The 16,042-nt window shown below is 40.0% G+C and overlaps 1 protein-coding gene across 4 annotated transcripts in view; it reads left to right on the top strand.

Annotated features, from left to right (window-relative positions):
* Positions 1–15,841, top strand: part of ZNF704 (zinc finger protein 704) — a 153,175-nt gene extending 137,334 nt beyond the window's left edge. For 2 of the 4 annotated variants that reach the window (XM_073330740.1, XM_073330741.1), the window contains one exon: positions 42–15,841. In XM_073330740.1, coding sequence (XP_073186841.1) covers positions 42–153 — 112 coding nt within the window. In that variant the 3' untranslated portion in view covers positions 154–15,841. The remainder of the gene's footprint in view (positions 1–41) is intronic. The other 2 variants (XR_012157153.1, XR_012157154.1) reach the window with 2 other exon arrangements.
* The last annotated feature ends 201 nt before the right edge of the window (positions 15,842–16,042 follow it).

Genomic DNA, 16,042 nt, shown 5'->3' on the forward strand with positions numbered 1-16,042 from the left:
AAAAACTTCTTATTAACTACGTGTCCCTTTTTCTTGGACAGGAAACCTAGAGGGGAGGGGAAAAAATGCCGAAAAGTGTATGGGATGGAGAACCGAGATATGTGGTGCACTGCCTGCCGTTGGAAGAAAGCCTGCCAAAGGTTCATCGACTAAAGACTGGAAGTGTGGAGGACCCGGGGGATGGGGAGTACAATAGCAGGATCCTGTTCCTGGAGCTGCCCCTGCCTACCCTCCAGTGCTGCCTTTTAAACAGACTTGTATTTCAAAACAAAGCACTTGTAGCCAAGGAGAAGCACTTAGCAAAACCAGTGTGGAGCAATAGAGCAAAAAAAAAAGTCTTATCAAATATTGAACCCAGAGCAGCTATTAATGTTTTTCTTAAATAACTTGTTGCTAACTTCTGTGAACTACTTGCTCCCCGTGACTGTTCTTTAACCGTGTCAATGTCTATGCTGTGAACGTCTGTATCAGTTGAACCAAGCACCGCGTCTTGCCCTGAAGTGAAGATTTCTTTTTAAAAGCTTAAATTCACACTTTAAGACATAAGCTACAGTTCACTCAACAGCAGCTGTACCAAGAGTGGAGTCTGTTAAATAATTCTGCTGATGTGAATAATCTTGGTTGGATTCCTCATTTTCGGGTGTTTTTTTGAGGAATTCAAATCTTGATATGTCAGAAGGACAAGCAACAACACTCCTGGATGATTTTTTAAAAGCAGTCACAAACCAGAACAAGAGTGGCGGTACATTTTAAATTAGATTGTAATACTCCAGAGAAGGAAAAAATGAAAAAAGGAAACACCAGTAGATCTCAGCCACAAGTAAGTCCAAGATTTGAGGGAAACTGTTTCAATGATCATTGAAACATACAGGAATATAATTTGGGTTCCAGTATCTTTTCTTATCACCAGTCCCTTTTCCTAGCAATGACCATCTTATGCTGATGAACCCTATTAAGAACTGGTAAATGCAGCCTTTTGGATTCTATGTAATATCTATTCAGGGATGTGAGCCAACCCAGCAGTTCAGCTCTTGCTTTCTTTTCTCTTGTGTATATAAGATGGTTACTAAATTAATGGCTCACTCATTCTTTCCATTAGCAATGCCAAATTTTATTTGTGCAAAAAAATGTATAGAAAACAAAACCCCCCAAGAAGTGCTCCCACCGCATCATCCCAGCAAGTGGAGTGTGACAGCAGTGGAGCAACATATGTATATGTTAAGTGAAGTCCTTTCTTATTTAGGAAAAAAAAAGTCACTGAGGTCAGAAATAGTCAACTTCCATGCAGACGGCACTTTGATGGATGTGTGGGCTTTGGTGTATTTAGTTCTTCAGTCTGTTAGAGGGTATAAATGCAGAATGCTGATGTTTCATCCCTAGATAGATGGAGTTATTTATTTTCATACTAAAATAACTACTGATGTATAAAGTAAGGCGGAAATGCCACATGAATGCGCATCACCAACTCCTGCCTGTTTAAAAAGAAAAACAACAAAAAACCCCATAGGTATAGGCACCTATCATATTAACAGGGCTATACAGACCCACTACCAGCTGGGCTTGTTTTTCATGGAGTCTGATAAACTGGATCACATAGCTCTCATGACAGCATTACTTAACTTGCATTGCTGCCTATGCCCATTTAAAGAACAAAAGCACACACTTTTGAACATAGTATAGCGCGTAGTGTTAAAGAAAAGGCAATACGTGTTTGAATGGAAAGAACAAAAGAATAATAAGAGCCTGTTTTTTTAAACAAATTTGCTGTGTTGCATGCCTAATTTGAGCATGTTATTTCTGCAACAGTGTTTACAAATCACGCAATTTTCATGCACAAATGGCTAGTGAAAGTCACTTGCGTGCATACAGTTACCTGATTTTTATGCACAGTTGTGCACCTAACTTGTTTAGAAAAATCAGACCCTAAAATCCAGCAAGGATAATAAAACAAAACATGAAATAAATTAACACAACAGAAGGTAAAGATTGGCAGATATACAGCGCCATCTGCACTCTATTGTTTGCACTTCCTTATCTTTTGGTGAAGTCATAGGTCATGGCTTTTCCTTCTGTGATTTTTCTTTTTTTTTTCCCCCAAAGATTTATTTAGGGAAATACCTCTTAGCAATTTGTAACTGGTTTCTAGTTACTTCCTTTTAAATGCTGACATTGTTGTCAGTGCCTTTACTATGGTGGGACACAGAATGTGGAGCTTGCTCCACTGATATCCCTCCTTATTTCTAAAAGCCTCTCAAGAGGCTTATAAAACAATATTGACCACTGTTGACCCCATATTCATTACTTATCCTCATCATTGTTCCCTTTTCTTTGTATTCCCCTTCTCCCTTATTTACTCAGATCTCTTGAATTTTAAAGCGGATTTTAAAATATATTATTGTAATTGGTTTGTAAAATGTTGTACACCATCATGAGCACCTTGGCAGGGGCCACTTCATAAATGAACATATTAATTAGATCATCAAATTTCCACAACATGGGGCAAATTCTGGTTGGCCCCAGGAACCAGGTACAGCACTTGTCCCAGCTTTAATACTGGAGGAAAGTGAGTTAGAGAAAAGGCACAGACCTTATTAATTGCATGCATACTCCGCTCACTCTGCTCTGGCTTGTAGAAAGATCTACTGGGCATGCTCAGAGGCTTAATATAAACGTTAGCGAAGCCATTCCCATAACGTAATTCACATAGCCACTCCCGTACTGCTAACTTTATATCTATTCTTAGTAAGATAGGCACACAAATAGACCACGAAAGCATTGTTATTGTCCACCTCTGGCCAGAGTTACTCTTTCATTCTGTTCTTGATAAGAATAAGATTATTTACAAATGCCATGAATCGGCCACTGCCTGGCCAAAGTGCTTGGCACATATGTCTGTATGGACTGCTTCCCTACACTGTTTAACCACACCAAGTCATGCTTCTCTGGAGGGTCTGTCAGGTGACCCCTGATTTTTCAGAGGAGTCAGAATCTGGTGATCGGTTTCCATCATGCATTCTCACAGTTGGCCATGGGTTCTTTGGTACACACACACACACACCCCACTAGCAACCAGAACTTGACCCTTAAAATAGAAATATTGAAGGATATATATAAAATTCTTTTAATCGCTTAGTAGAAATGATGCTGGTGACAGAAGTTGGTACCACATAATCTTATCAGACTTTTATATTGACAGATATACCACTGGGTCCTAATTTTTGCTGAAGTGACTTTCCTGCTACAGCAAAACAAATGTCTTTTTGGGAAAAAGCCTGAAAAATGAAATTTCAAGCAAAAGGGAAACATTTTAGATAAGCATTTTAAACATGATTAGCTTGTCTCTATTCCTGCATAAAATGCCAAATATGGAAAATATATAAAATTCAGATAATCTTATTCACACAGCTGTTTCCATCCAGGTCAATGGATCTGATTCTGCACTGCCTTGCACCTTGTGTAGTCCTTTACAGGTATGCAAAGTAAGCAAAACTTCCATTCTGATTTGCATATTTACACCTGCTTTTCGTAGGTGTCAACTGCTATTCAAGTCGGTGCAAACATGCCCAGTGGGTCTATCTGTGTGAATAAGGTGAGCAGGCTTCACACATGGTCAGACTCGAGGGCTGGAGATTTTATGCAGTGCAATCATCTAACTGGGATATCTGAATACTGATTGTCTAGTGATCAATCAGTTCCCTGCTCCCCCTCCAGCTGTTTTGTTAGCAATAAGCAATGATACAACAAGAAGACAGAGATCTTTATGGAACATGTATATAGGCCAATGTTACATGCTGAGACCTCTGTGTTTTTCCAGTATTAGGCTGGCTACCAGCTTGCATATGTGAGCTCCAGGTATCAGTCCAAACTGGGTCTCCTCCTGAAACCTGAGCCTGTTTCTTTCTCCAGTCCCACTCACTGATATTACACCCCCAAGTTTTCCCTGAGAGCAACACACTACATAGCAGTATGGTGTCATTCTTGCCATATCTCCATTGCCCGTGTTCTGGTCAGGGACTATCTAGAGCAGGTTTCAGAGTAGCAGCCGGGTTAGTCTGTATCCGCAAAAAGAACAGAAGTACTTGTGGCACCTTAGAAGCTAACAAATGTATTAGAACGTAAGCTTTTGTGGGCTACAGCCCACTTCATCAGATGCATAGAATGGAACATATAGTAACCAGAGCAGGGGCTCTCAAACTGGGGGTCATGAACCCTCAGGGGGTCGAAGGTTATTACATGGGGGATCACGACCTGTCAGCCTCCACCCCAAACCCCACTTTGCCTCCAGCGTTTATAATGGAGTTAAATATATAAAAACGTGTTTTTAATTTATAAGGGGGGGTTGCACTTAGAGGCTGTGTGTGTGAAAGGGGTCACCAGTACAGAAGTTTGAGAACCCCTGATCTAGAAGCCTGGAGTTCTGGTGGATTAAATGTACAGATGTAACCTAGAGGGCTTCCCTGCATGTCCATTGCTCTCCCATAGAGTACATTAAGAGAGCTGCTCAAGAGCCTGGGAGAGGGATGTGAAATTAGAAGTCTCCTGACCAGTTGGGAAGGCTTAACAGGTTATGAGGGTTTGTCCCCACTCTTGATTGGACCAAACTGCACAGCAGTCATCACTAAAATCAAATTATACTGCTCTTCACTATAAACAGTGGTGGTTGGAAAGAGGTTACTAAAATGGCATGTTGTTTTCTATTTCCACTTCACTGAACTCACCTAGAGGTAGCACTGCTGGAACTGAAATCTGAAGAAACTAATGGAGTTAATCCTAGACTGCCAGGACTTATCTTGTACATAGTTACTGTCTGTTCTAAAAGCTGTTATAAAACCCTTCTGGAATCCCACAACAACAAAATCTCCACTACAATAATGTTTTATACCACCTTCAGCAAAACAACAGAAAACTAGTCAAGGTGACAGTTTAGGTGCAGAAGGTAGATGCTAAATTAAGCCACTTGTGGTGTCAAGATCCTTGTGCTTCAAAAACCTTTTAAGGTTGCAAAAAGTGGTGTCTTGAATTGTGGTTGATAGCATCTGCTTCCAGTATTTCCCATCTGATACTACAGTACTGTTTACATAGACTTCTTTATCAAATTTCCATCATACACAAGATACAAGGATTTTTCTGTGACATTCAGCAGGACAATTTCTTTCACTATCTGAAAATCAAGCTTTGTTCTTTCTGCTTCATACAGTATATCATCTCTAACCAATCCAGAAAGATTCTACAGTCAGAAGGTAGCTGGCACTATTTTTGATGATGCACAGGCTGAAGAAGAATACAGCTCACTCATCCATACTCTTGTTTACTCCACATTGCTGACAGTAGTAAGAACTTGTTTTTGTCAATAAACTTGTCAAATAATACATAAGGGAATAGACAAATGCAGTAAGAAGCCACAGTTCAATAGAACTGCTTTGCTAACCTTAACCAATTTTAAGAAAAAAAAATTCTGATAAAACCTTTGCATCCAAGTTTGAGATGACTATTGTATGTTTCCCTGAGAGAAATAAAGAAATAATTATAATATGAAAAACAAATTAGCAGTAGAAATAAATTTAGCTTTCCTATTATATGGGACTACTCACATAAATCAGGATTTCAAGATTTTGTCTGAATTCTTAAAATCTAACCCAGTGCTACAAAGGAGCTCCTAAATTTCATTTGTAAATTCTCAATGTTCATCATCTTTCCCCTCTAGGAAATGTCAGAATTTTATCTTTCATTTTACACTACTCTACTGTAGAAGATAGAGATATCCCTGATTCTGAATCTGTATCCAGTCATGTTAAGGAAGAGTTCTCCTTGCCAATTAGTTATTTCAGTAGCAAATAGTAGTGCAGCATTTGGTATGTAATGTTCAGATAAACAGAAGTTACAAAGTTACTAAGAAGTTTCTCTATAGAGAAATACCTTGAGAAAAATAATGAAATGACGTAAATAATGTGGATTTCCTCAGGGAAAATAAAGGGGCAGTAGATGCAAAAAAAAAATAGGTCTGTTTGAACCTACAATTACTAAGAATTTTAATATGTATTTTATTTTATTTTTCTGGACAGAATTATTTAATGAAATAAGGACTATATTGCCATTTGAATTATTAAAATCAGAAATGAGTGTTTTTGTGAACATGACCTTTTCTTGCCAACACAGAGTATTTAAGCCTGTGTATGCTTCAAATAGTAAAAGGAAAGGGGTTTTAGCTGATGTAAAGTTATGGGAATGGAGTTTGAAACATGACCTGATACAATAGGTGGTCTACATATTTGTATAAAGCTTTCTAGAATGTAATGTAAACATGAAGTCTTGTCGTTGTACAATCACCCAGTTAAACATGCATTATCTATAACTGGGTTACTGTTTCTTTAAGTGGCTCACAACAAAAATGTATACTTTGTAGCATGCTATCCTGCAACTACTAAGTACTATGGTTTGCAAGGTGCTAATTTCCTTATGGTGCACAAGATATTTTTAAACTAGATACTTTTCATATCTACTAGAGTACAAGCTTAAATGAAACTCAAGATCATGCATGCAAAGAAGAAAATGCATTGTATTGAAATGCACACAGTTCTCAAACTTCTCAATTTCTACATGAAGAAATGACCCCCCCTTTTTTTTTAGTTCTGTTGTAATATCTCCTTATCAGAATCTCTTTACAGAATTAACATCCTGACCAGGGATCCAACTGGGCAGACATACGCTCAAGTGAGTAAAATCATGCATGTGCATAAATATCTGAACATTTTAATGAAGTTTTTAGCTTGAAGTAATTCTCATGCTGACACACTGTTAATGATAGTGACTGATCTTTCTCTCTGAGTGTAGGTACAGTAAATCTGCAAAGCAGGGCACAGTCAAAGTTTACTAGAGATTGAAGAGATGTATTTCAGTAGCAGAAAAGCACTTATGCAAAGCACATGAGAGTCTCACCAATGGGATTACTCATATGCTTAAAGTCTAAATTTGTTTCCATGCTTTGCTGACTCAGGACCAAGGAGAGACAGCTTATTCTTATATAGTCTTGTTTTGAAATATATTGCAAGACAACCTGGCCATTTGTAATTTTGTGCTATTTGTTACAGATTCAGAATACTTTTACACTAAGAAAAGTCTCATGCAGAGAACTGGCGCTTTTTTTTTTTTTTAAAGACATTGTTTGGAATTCCAAAGTTGCCCTGTCACTATCAAACTCAAAGGAAGCCTGTCAGCACACGCACATGACACATATAGGTCACTCACATTATGACATACAGTTTGATCTCCGCATTGCCTATGCGCTCAACACACCCATTGACTTCAATAGGAATTCTGGGTGCACAGGAAACAAAGGATCGGGCCCATAGTTCTTAATTTGTCAGTTCACCTAAAAACTTTCAAAATGCAACTATTTTGTATCATCATGATTGATGTTGTTCTGTGTAAGTTTTAGTGTTTCTAAAAAGATACTGGAAAGGAATCAGACAGCAGCCTTCTTTATACGATGCAATACTTGCTTACTAAACAAAGGGCTAAACTATAGAAACAAGTGCTCGAAAGCATGCTCTTGAAAGCTAACTTACCATCAATAACAATAGGTTAGTACAGGCAAAACTTCAGAGCTGTAACAGTGCTGGCATCAATTTACTAAAAACTGTGAAACAAAACTCAGATTCCATGAATGAACCAAAAGGGTTGCTGCTTTATACACCAACAGCGCACACACGGTAACAAAGCAGAAGAAATAATCCCGAACACCTGGCAGGAAGTTAGAAATAGTGACTATCAAGTCTTTCTGAAAGGAAAAATGTTGCCTTTGGTCGCATAGAGATAGTTTAGTCTGAAATTAACATTTCAATGTCATGAAGACAAGCCTACTTCACGGACATGAATTCCATGTTATGAAAAGAGATTTTGCTTGGTCTCTTGAGGTTTTTAGTATATTTATAGTCTCAGTTGTAAAGTTCTTAAAATTGTCAACTATTTAGCTTGAAGGCGTAGTACATTTTGACAACGATTTCTGAAATGATTTCTGAAACACTGTGTCATACCAGTTTGAGCCTGATCCTACAAGGTGATCTGCTCAGACTTCAGGACCCTGTGCTAGAAAGGTTCTCACAGAAGGATCATTTGCAAGAACATTGTTCACAGGTAGAAACGCTTCTTATAGCTGGGGAAATCAAAAGACAAGCCTTACAGATGTTCTGGTATTATGTTATACACAGCTTTCACTAAGTTTATTAAAGGGGCTTTGTCATGTGGGTTAAAACCCACAATTTAGAGGTTATGGGGGAGGGCCATTTAAACCAAACAAAACTGTTTTAGAATTTTAAATGGCAGTTTAAATTATTTGTTTTAATTAGATTTACAAATCCCCTGCAGAGCTAGCAACTCATACATTGCAGCACTGAGTGCTGGAAAGTCAAACTGATTCTGTATTTCACTGTTTAAATAATGAAATATATGAAAGTAAAAAATTGAACTTTTAAAATCTAATTTTACTGATTTAGTAATCGCAGGTAGCAGTTACGGAGGGAATGTTAATTGTTTAAAAAAAGAACAGCTCTGGAGCCAGATGCTGGGTGCTGCTCTCGCAGTATAGAGCAACCATAAAGCCAGTGGATCTGGATCCTGTGAATTCTCTCTGGCCAGGGAATCTTTGAGGGCCATAGAGCCACCACAGCAGTTTCTGTGCCAACCCTCCTCCCTCGCCCCCCATCTGCTTCCTGATATAGAAGGGATGCAGCCAAGGGAGGGATGTCATGGCCAGGTTTTCCTACACCCCCATCAAACCCTGGCTGACAGAATCCCTCACCTAAGTAGCACCACCGGCATCAGAGACTGTCTGAATGAGTTCAATGAGCAGGAGTTGCACCAAGGTTTTGTGCTTTTTTGTTGAGGACCAAAAACAAATGCACCTGAAAATGTCTGGCCTGAAAACTAATGAAATCCAACCAGACTGGAGAAGTATTCTCCCTGCCTAAGAACTGCCACTTTACCAAAAACTGTGCCAGCCTTTATCTTAGATGGTGTTTATAGTCTTCACAAGCTCGTGCCAGACAAAAAACCCTATGACGGCCTCAAGCATCCGATATTGCCTAGTGGGTCCAAATGATATTAGCGGTGCTGCTAACACCACACAATCATCTATCCACTTACCAAATAGTATTCTTCCAGCTTTTCCCAGTTATGCCAAAAACCATTCAAGTACTGAAGTAATTCGTGGGAAACTCCTGTCTTCCCACACTGAAAATATTCCTTAAGTGTGGTACCACCATCAGCACGTGAGCATATTTTATTATAAAGCCACATCTAACCCCCACTTAAAAGCGCTGGGGAATTGCCATTTTGTCTGCTTCAAAGTCTCTCTGCTCCCTCAACAAAGCTCTGGGCCTGGAACTATTAATTGATCTAGGAGTCCTAGTGAGCAGCTTCATCTAAAGTCAGTGGCAGCATCACTTCAAGAGAAAGTAGAATTCAGGGTGGACAAAGTAACAGCCTCAAATCATCAAGTGCAGACTCCTCATGTGGATGTGCAGGAGAATAGCCCTTGTCTTACTGAGTGCCGTCATGTATCACATTTCCTTAACAGCAAGAAAGACAAATTCTCCCATCCTCCAATTAATATATTTGCCTCACTCTGAGAATCCCATAGTTAACTGAATATTAAGACAAGCAGCAATTTCTTAAACAGGATGTTTCCTTGCTTCACATTTAAAGAAACATGATTAACTTTCCCCTAGAAGAAAACCAAGATAATGGGCAGACTCAGTTACAGAGGTACTACTTGAGGGAGGCTTGAGCCAAGAAGTTAAGATCTTAATCCAAATATCCTCAGAACTGGAGCATGGTGGGATTTAAGTGTTCTGTTTGGGCCCATCTCTACTTGTTATTGCACAAGAGCAGTGACCAACGCCTTGGAGAGGGTATAATACAGGGGCTCTCAACCTTTTCCTTTCTGAGCTCCCCTACCCCCATATGCTGTAAAAACTCCACACCCCACCTGTGCCATAACAACTGTTTTTCAGCACATAAAAGCCAGGGCCAGTGTGAGGGTTGGCAAGTGGGGCCCTCACGAAGCTAAGTTGCTCAGGCATCAGGTGGCAAGGTTCAGGGCCCCGGGCTTCAGTCCTGCGCGACAGGGCTTTGGCTTTCTGCGCTGGGCCCCAGTGAGTCTAAGGCCAGCCCAGCTTGGTGAACCCCCTGAAACCTGCTCATGGCCCCCCAGGAGGCACCAGACCCCTGGTTGAGAACTGCTGGTATAGTAGACCTTATGCACTTTGTACCTTACAGTATGCAGCATGACAATCTAATCTAGTCTGGTTACATCTGGATAACACTTCTCTATCCAGATACTTGTGGCCTCCTCACTGTAAACTGAGTACAGGTTCTTTTCTGCTGCCAAAATATTGTGCTATTCTCAAATCGCTTTTAAGTAGAAGATTCTGTCAGTGATCAACACCACTTGTATTTACTGTTTTTATCACATACTAGTCAAGAAACTTGCCAGAAGAGATTATTCATTAGCTTAGGTCATTTCCCCCCCTCTAAAGTACCTTAAAGCAAATGTGATTTGCATATTTATTAAACTGCATTACTTATTTGTATACATGTACATTTTTAAGTAACTGTTGTAAATTAATTCATGAAAATGAGCCTTTCATGGACACCGTTAAGATGATTCTTTCTACAGAGTAGGTCAGTCAAAACAACTACTGCTGGTTATTATTTTAAAATAAGATTAATATAGCAATAATTAGTGCTAGCATTTCTTGGGGATGCAGGGAGAGAAGCACATATTGCACATTCTCAAGTTCATATTAAACAGGGCATTTTCTCTAGAGCCAAGAGATCCGACACTAGTGTCTATCTTCAGTACACAACTGCAGCATATTTTGCTTGTCAGCTGCACAATTCATGTTTTTACAAAACACTATTATATTACATTATAGGGCTTTGGTCCAATCACGCAGTCTCTTCTCAAGAGAATAGTTCCTACTCATGTGAACAGCCTCACTGAGGACAGTAGAACTACTCATGCAAGTAGGGACTATTAGAGTAAGGGTTGCAAGATGAGGGCCCTTAGTTTTCACTTGACATCAATGGCTATTAGCCAGGATGGGCAGGGATGGTGTCCCTAGCCTCTGATTGCCAGAAGCTGGGAATGGGCGACAGGGGATGGATCACTTGATGATTGCCTCTTCTGTTCATTCCCTCTGGGGCATCTGGCATCAGAAAACAGGATACTGGGCTAAATGGACCTGTGGTCTGACCCAGTATGGCTGTTCTTATGTTCACACATTCCTCCAGAAGTTTTTAAAAAAAACAAAAACACAACAAAAAACAAGCTTATGCCAAAAAGCTGGCTAAGTAGAACTGTGGAGTCTCTTCCCCATTACTCTAGAAAACAGGATTTTGCTATCAGTATTTATGAGAGGAAGGATGGTCTTGAGAATAGGTGCTGGACTGGGGATTTAAGAGATCTTGGCTCAATTTTGATTTCTTGTGTGACTTTGGGCAAGTCACTTAATAGCTTTTTGCCGCTGGTGGGGATGACAATACTACGTCGCTTACCATTTGTCTGTCCTGGCTATTTAGACTGTAACCTCTTTAGGACAGGGCATGACTCTTATCTGTGTTTGTACAATGTTCAGCACAATGGGGCCTAATCTTTAATCCTTCTACTAGTAAGAGTTAATTTGATTTGGGGGGCATGTGTGGGGAGAGAGAAGTGGGGACAGGTCAGTGGTTAGCCAAATAATCTTACGTAAAATGAGACGTAGGACCACAGCCTCAGCTGTGCCAGAGTTCTATTTGTTATGGCTTTGATGAGCATCAAGGGTAGCTTTGAACTACCTTTGTACTCCCCTGACTGCAGGGGCTGCCAGGAGCCAGTTTTTGGCCCATGGTATAATGCAAGGAAGTCTGAGGTTCCTCTAAATTTTGCCAGTTTGTAACAGCCCCTGAGTCCATTCATGTTGGTGGGGAATTACGGGAATGGAGCAAGCTATGGCCACTGGGGCTGGTGGAGGTGGCATAGAGCTAGCTACACTGACTCTGTGCCCATCTGGGATTTCCTATGCTGAGGGGAATCCTCAGCTGGCTTGTTAGTGCAGCATTCTAATCCCTTTGCACCATTAGAACAGCATAAAAAGGGGCAAAAGGGTAGTCCATAATGGATTGGATCTAGTCCATAATGTCATTAAGAAACAAATCTGTCCTAACCAATGTCAAATTGCACTAAATTTCATAACATCCCACAAATATGAAGAAGCACTTATACAATTTTGACCTTTTCCTGTAATAAAGGAGTCATTTTAATGCACAGAAAGAGAATATCAATATTATAGACTGTGTATGGCTTTAGTGTAAGACGAAAGGCCAAATATTAGTCAGAATTGGCCCAATCTTGCCACCATATGTAGGCAAAGTGCCTAATAAAATCAGTGAGTATTTTGCTTGCATTGGGACTGCAGGATTCAGGTCCTATGTCCTTATGATTGTTTTCCTACAATAGGGAAATTCAAACTCCGTTCAGTGTTTCTCATCTATTTCCTGCCAAATGTTGCTTTGGAGACTATAAAGTAATTTTGAAATTTTAAAAACATTTCAAGAAGCAATTCAGTCTTTTTTTTTTAAAACTATATTTTTAAAAATTATTTTCTCTTCCACTCTGTGCAAAAGAAGTGATATTTAATTAGAGTTACTCAGCATTGCACTTTTGTATATATTTTTCCTACTTGTTACGCCATGTATTTTTTTATATTAAATAATTAAGAGCAATGGGTTTTTTAAAATCTTTATTATTACTACCAGCATCTTGCAGAGCTTTGACCTATAATTTTTAGAAATTGATCCTGAAATATGGAGAAATCTGATACTAAGAAATTTTTATTAAATTGGCAAAAATGTATACTCTCTGGATCAGAAGAGTTGCTTTTTAATGGTATATACACAAAAATACTGTAGCTTCTGAAATTAATTGGCACTTGGTAGATTCAGTACACAAATGGGATACTACAGCTTTAAAAAGGCAAATCTCCTAGCAGGTAGAAAAGGTGTAGCCCTGGAACTTGTACATATACAGAACTTGCACTGGTTAAGTAAACTGTATTTTTTAATTGGTTTGGTTGAACTCCTTTGTGATCAGTCTATAAATCCATTTAAACCTGGTTTATAAAACTGTCCACTCTGGAGTTGACACCAGTTTAGCTGAATTGATTTAAAAACACACCCTTAGGTAAACCGGTGCAAGTCTCTATGGATTCGGCCCTGATTATTAAAGGGAAGCTGCAAATCTTTACTCATGCAAGTATGAGTAAGATCACAGAAGCCACTGACTACTCATGCTAGTAAATGTTTGCAGGATCAGCCTCTAAAGGCTATATCCTCCATCACTCCCCACGTGGAATGCTCTTTGCATTAAAAAATATATATATCTGCCCCTAAATCTACATCCAGATGGATTTAAGGTCCCCCCCTCCCCATTTTTTGTCTTTCAAGATGAGCACCTGTTGATTTAAAAAGCAAGCAAAGACCATCAGAGCCTTCTGTAGGTGTTGTAGAACACACTGAAAATAAACACTATGGCTAATTGTTTACCTTACCCAAATTGTGTTTATTTCAAATTTCCAAATCATCCCTTGTACTTCAGAGCACTAGAATCTACAGTGACTGGAAGCCAGAGCAAACTGGCTGGCGAAAAAGAAAAAAAAACTCTTTATTTTGCCTCCTCCTTTTTCTGCCAAGGGCAGATCCTTTCTGGGTTACCCTCCCATAACACAAACACAACTGGCTGAGGTACTGTGGGATCAGCCTAGGATCTGAAGGTTTTGAGATTACAGCATGGAAGCAGAAGGAATCTGAACCCCTAATTCTATCCAAAAGACACACACGCGTGCCTTCCTCACCAGTACCATATGAATAGGTAGATGATGATACAAACACCTAGCTTCCTCTGAAGCTGATGCTCTGTTAACTCGCCAGTTTTAGTTGATCTGTAACGGCACAATTCTTCAGCTGTTACTGACAAACTCTGAAACCATTTTGATAATTTTGCCTGAGTAGTAAAAGCAGAATCGGTCCCTACCCAGTGTGAAATTGCTTCTCTCCCTGCAAAGGCTAAAGACGTGTCTGTGAAACCCAACTTCCACTTGCCCAAGGGTGGTGAAACTTATTCTGAACTGGAGTCCCTTCATGGCAGCACACAGAACAGCTTTGCCACTGAGCCAGTTTCTACATTTTCAGTTGTTTACACAAAAACTGAAGGAAGAAAAAAAAGACTCCTTTATGTATCTGATCAGTGCAGGTGAATAACTCCCATGATAAGGGGAAAGTCTTCAACGCCATGTGCAGAGGATTTAAATGTGCACTCCTGTTGGCAGCAAGGGGTAATTTTGTGACTAATCCACTATACACACTGGTAACAAATTTCCTTTAGGTGTTACTGAAATTTGGAAGGGTGGGGGGAGAGCTTTTTTAAAATCACAATCCTCACCCTCCTCGCAGTTCCAGTCATCAACCTTGTTCAGACAGCATGCGCTAAGCAGAAAATAATATTTATGAGGCACACAAGGTGGGTAAGGTACTAGTGTTTATTGGATCAATTTCTGTTGGTGAAAGAGAGATGCTTTTGAGTGTCGGAGAACTTGAACGCTTGTCAATTTCACCAACAGAAGTTGGTGGTCCAGTAAAAGATATTACCTCACCCACCTTGTCTGTCTCATATGCTGAGACTAATATGGTTACAACACTGCAAAGAATAGTATTTATTGTCAGTCTACTTGCTTATAAGGCGTGATACTATTGGAATGCTGGGTGTACTTCCAAGATGTCTTTATTCAAGCAAAACTCCTATTGACTTAGGAGAGACTCTTTGGGCCTGTATACACTGCAGCTAAGTTTGAGGACCCAGTTACAATTGAGTTTAATTTAGACTTAACCCTGAAATGCATCTGCGAACCCACTTCTGTATCCATGCAACATACACCGCTCCCTGCACTTCCGGACACACTGTAATTCACAGGATCAGGCCTGTAATTATTAGACATGCTTCTGTGCATTCTGCTGCCAGAATGGAAAGGTTTTAGGGTTAGGCCAAGAATGTAGAGATTGGGGCTACCCGAAATTCCTTTGTGAAGTCTGCCATTGCTTTGTATAAAAATTTTTAATGCGCTTATGATTCTTTGTGCCCACATATGCATATTTTTGCATGCTGAATTCAAATCTTTCAATGCACTTTCAAGGAGTCTTATGATGTCTAAGGTAACAACTCTAAGCACAAGTGATGGTGCAGATGTTGGAAAGCTAACTCTGCAGACAGTGCTAGTGAAGGCTCGGAGTTGCTCAGGACGATAGAAGAGGCTAGATTCCAAAGGGTTAACGAAATGTAAGTAGTAAGCACACTTGGTAGTGTTTTCAAATTCTCAGCCATTGCCAAAAACAAATAAAAAGTAAGCAGCACTAGTCTATGCTGAGGACTAAAATTTCCGTGTTTGAAATGAAGCTGCTTTTTAGCTAGCTCATAACACCATATTTAAGACCAAGTTTTCCTAAGACTTAGGTCTCCATTGTATTAATAAGGGCAGCATTGGTCTAAACCCCAGACAAACCAGGCTAAACGCATACATGCTGGTATACCTGAAGTTCAGCAAGACTCCGCTATAATGGGTTTGGAGATTGTATGTTCTAGTTCAGCATCTCACAAACTGGAGTTCACTCTAGGGGGTCCACAGCCCCCGCTGATCAACTCCTCCCCCTCCCTCCCAGTGCCTCCAGCATGCCGGGGAAACTGCTGTTCAGCAGCATGCAGGAGGTGCTAGAGGGAGGGGGAGGAGCAGGGACAGGGTGTGCTCGGGGAGGGGGGAATTGGAGGGCAGGGGTGGAGCAGGGGCGGCAGGGATGGAATCGGGGCAGGGCCTGGGGCTGAGCGAGAGGTTTGTGGGTCCCCGAAAAATTTTAAAATCAAAATGGAGGTCTTCAGGTTACTAAAAAGTTTAAGAACCGGTGTTCTAGTTTATCTAGTAGCCTACAAGGTGATAAAATGCTTGAAGTATCTCAC

Source organism: Lepidochelys kempii, chromosome 2, assembly GCF_965140285.1.
Source record: "Lepidochelys kempii isolate rLepKem1 chromosome 2, rLepKem1.hap1, whole genome shotgun sequence".
Classification (NCBI taxonomy): domain Eukaryota; kingdom Metazoa; phylum Chordata; order Testudines; family Cheloniidae; genus Lepidochelys; species Lepidochelys kempii.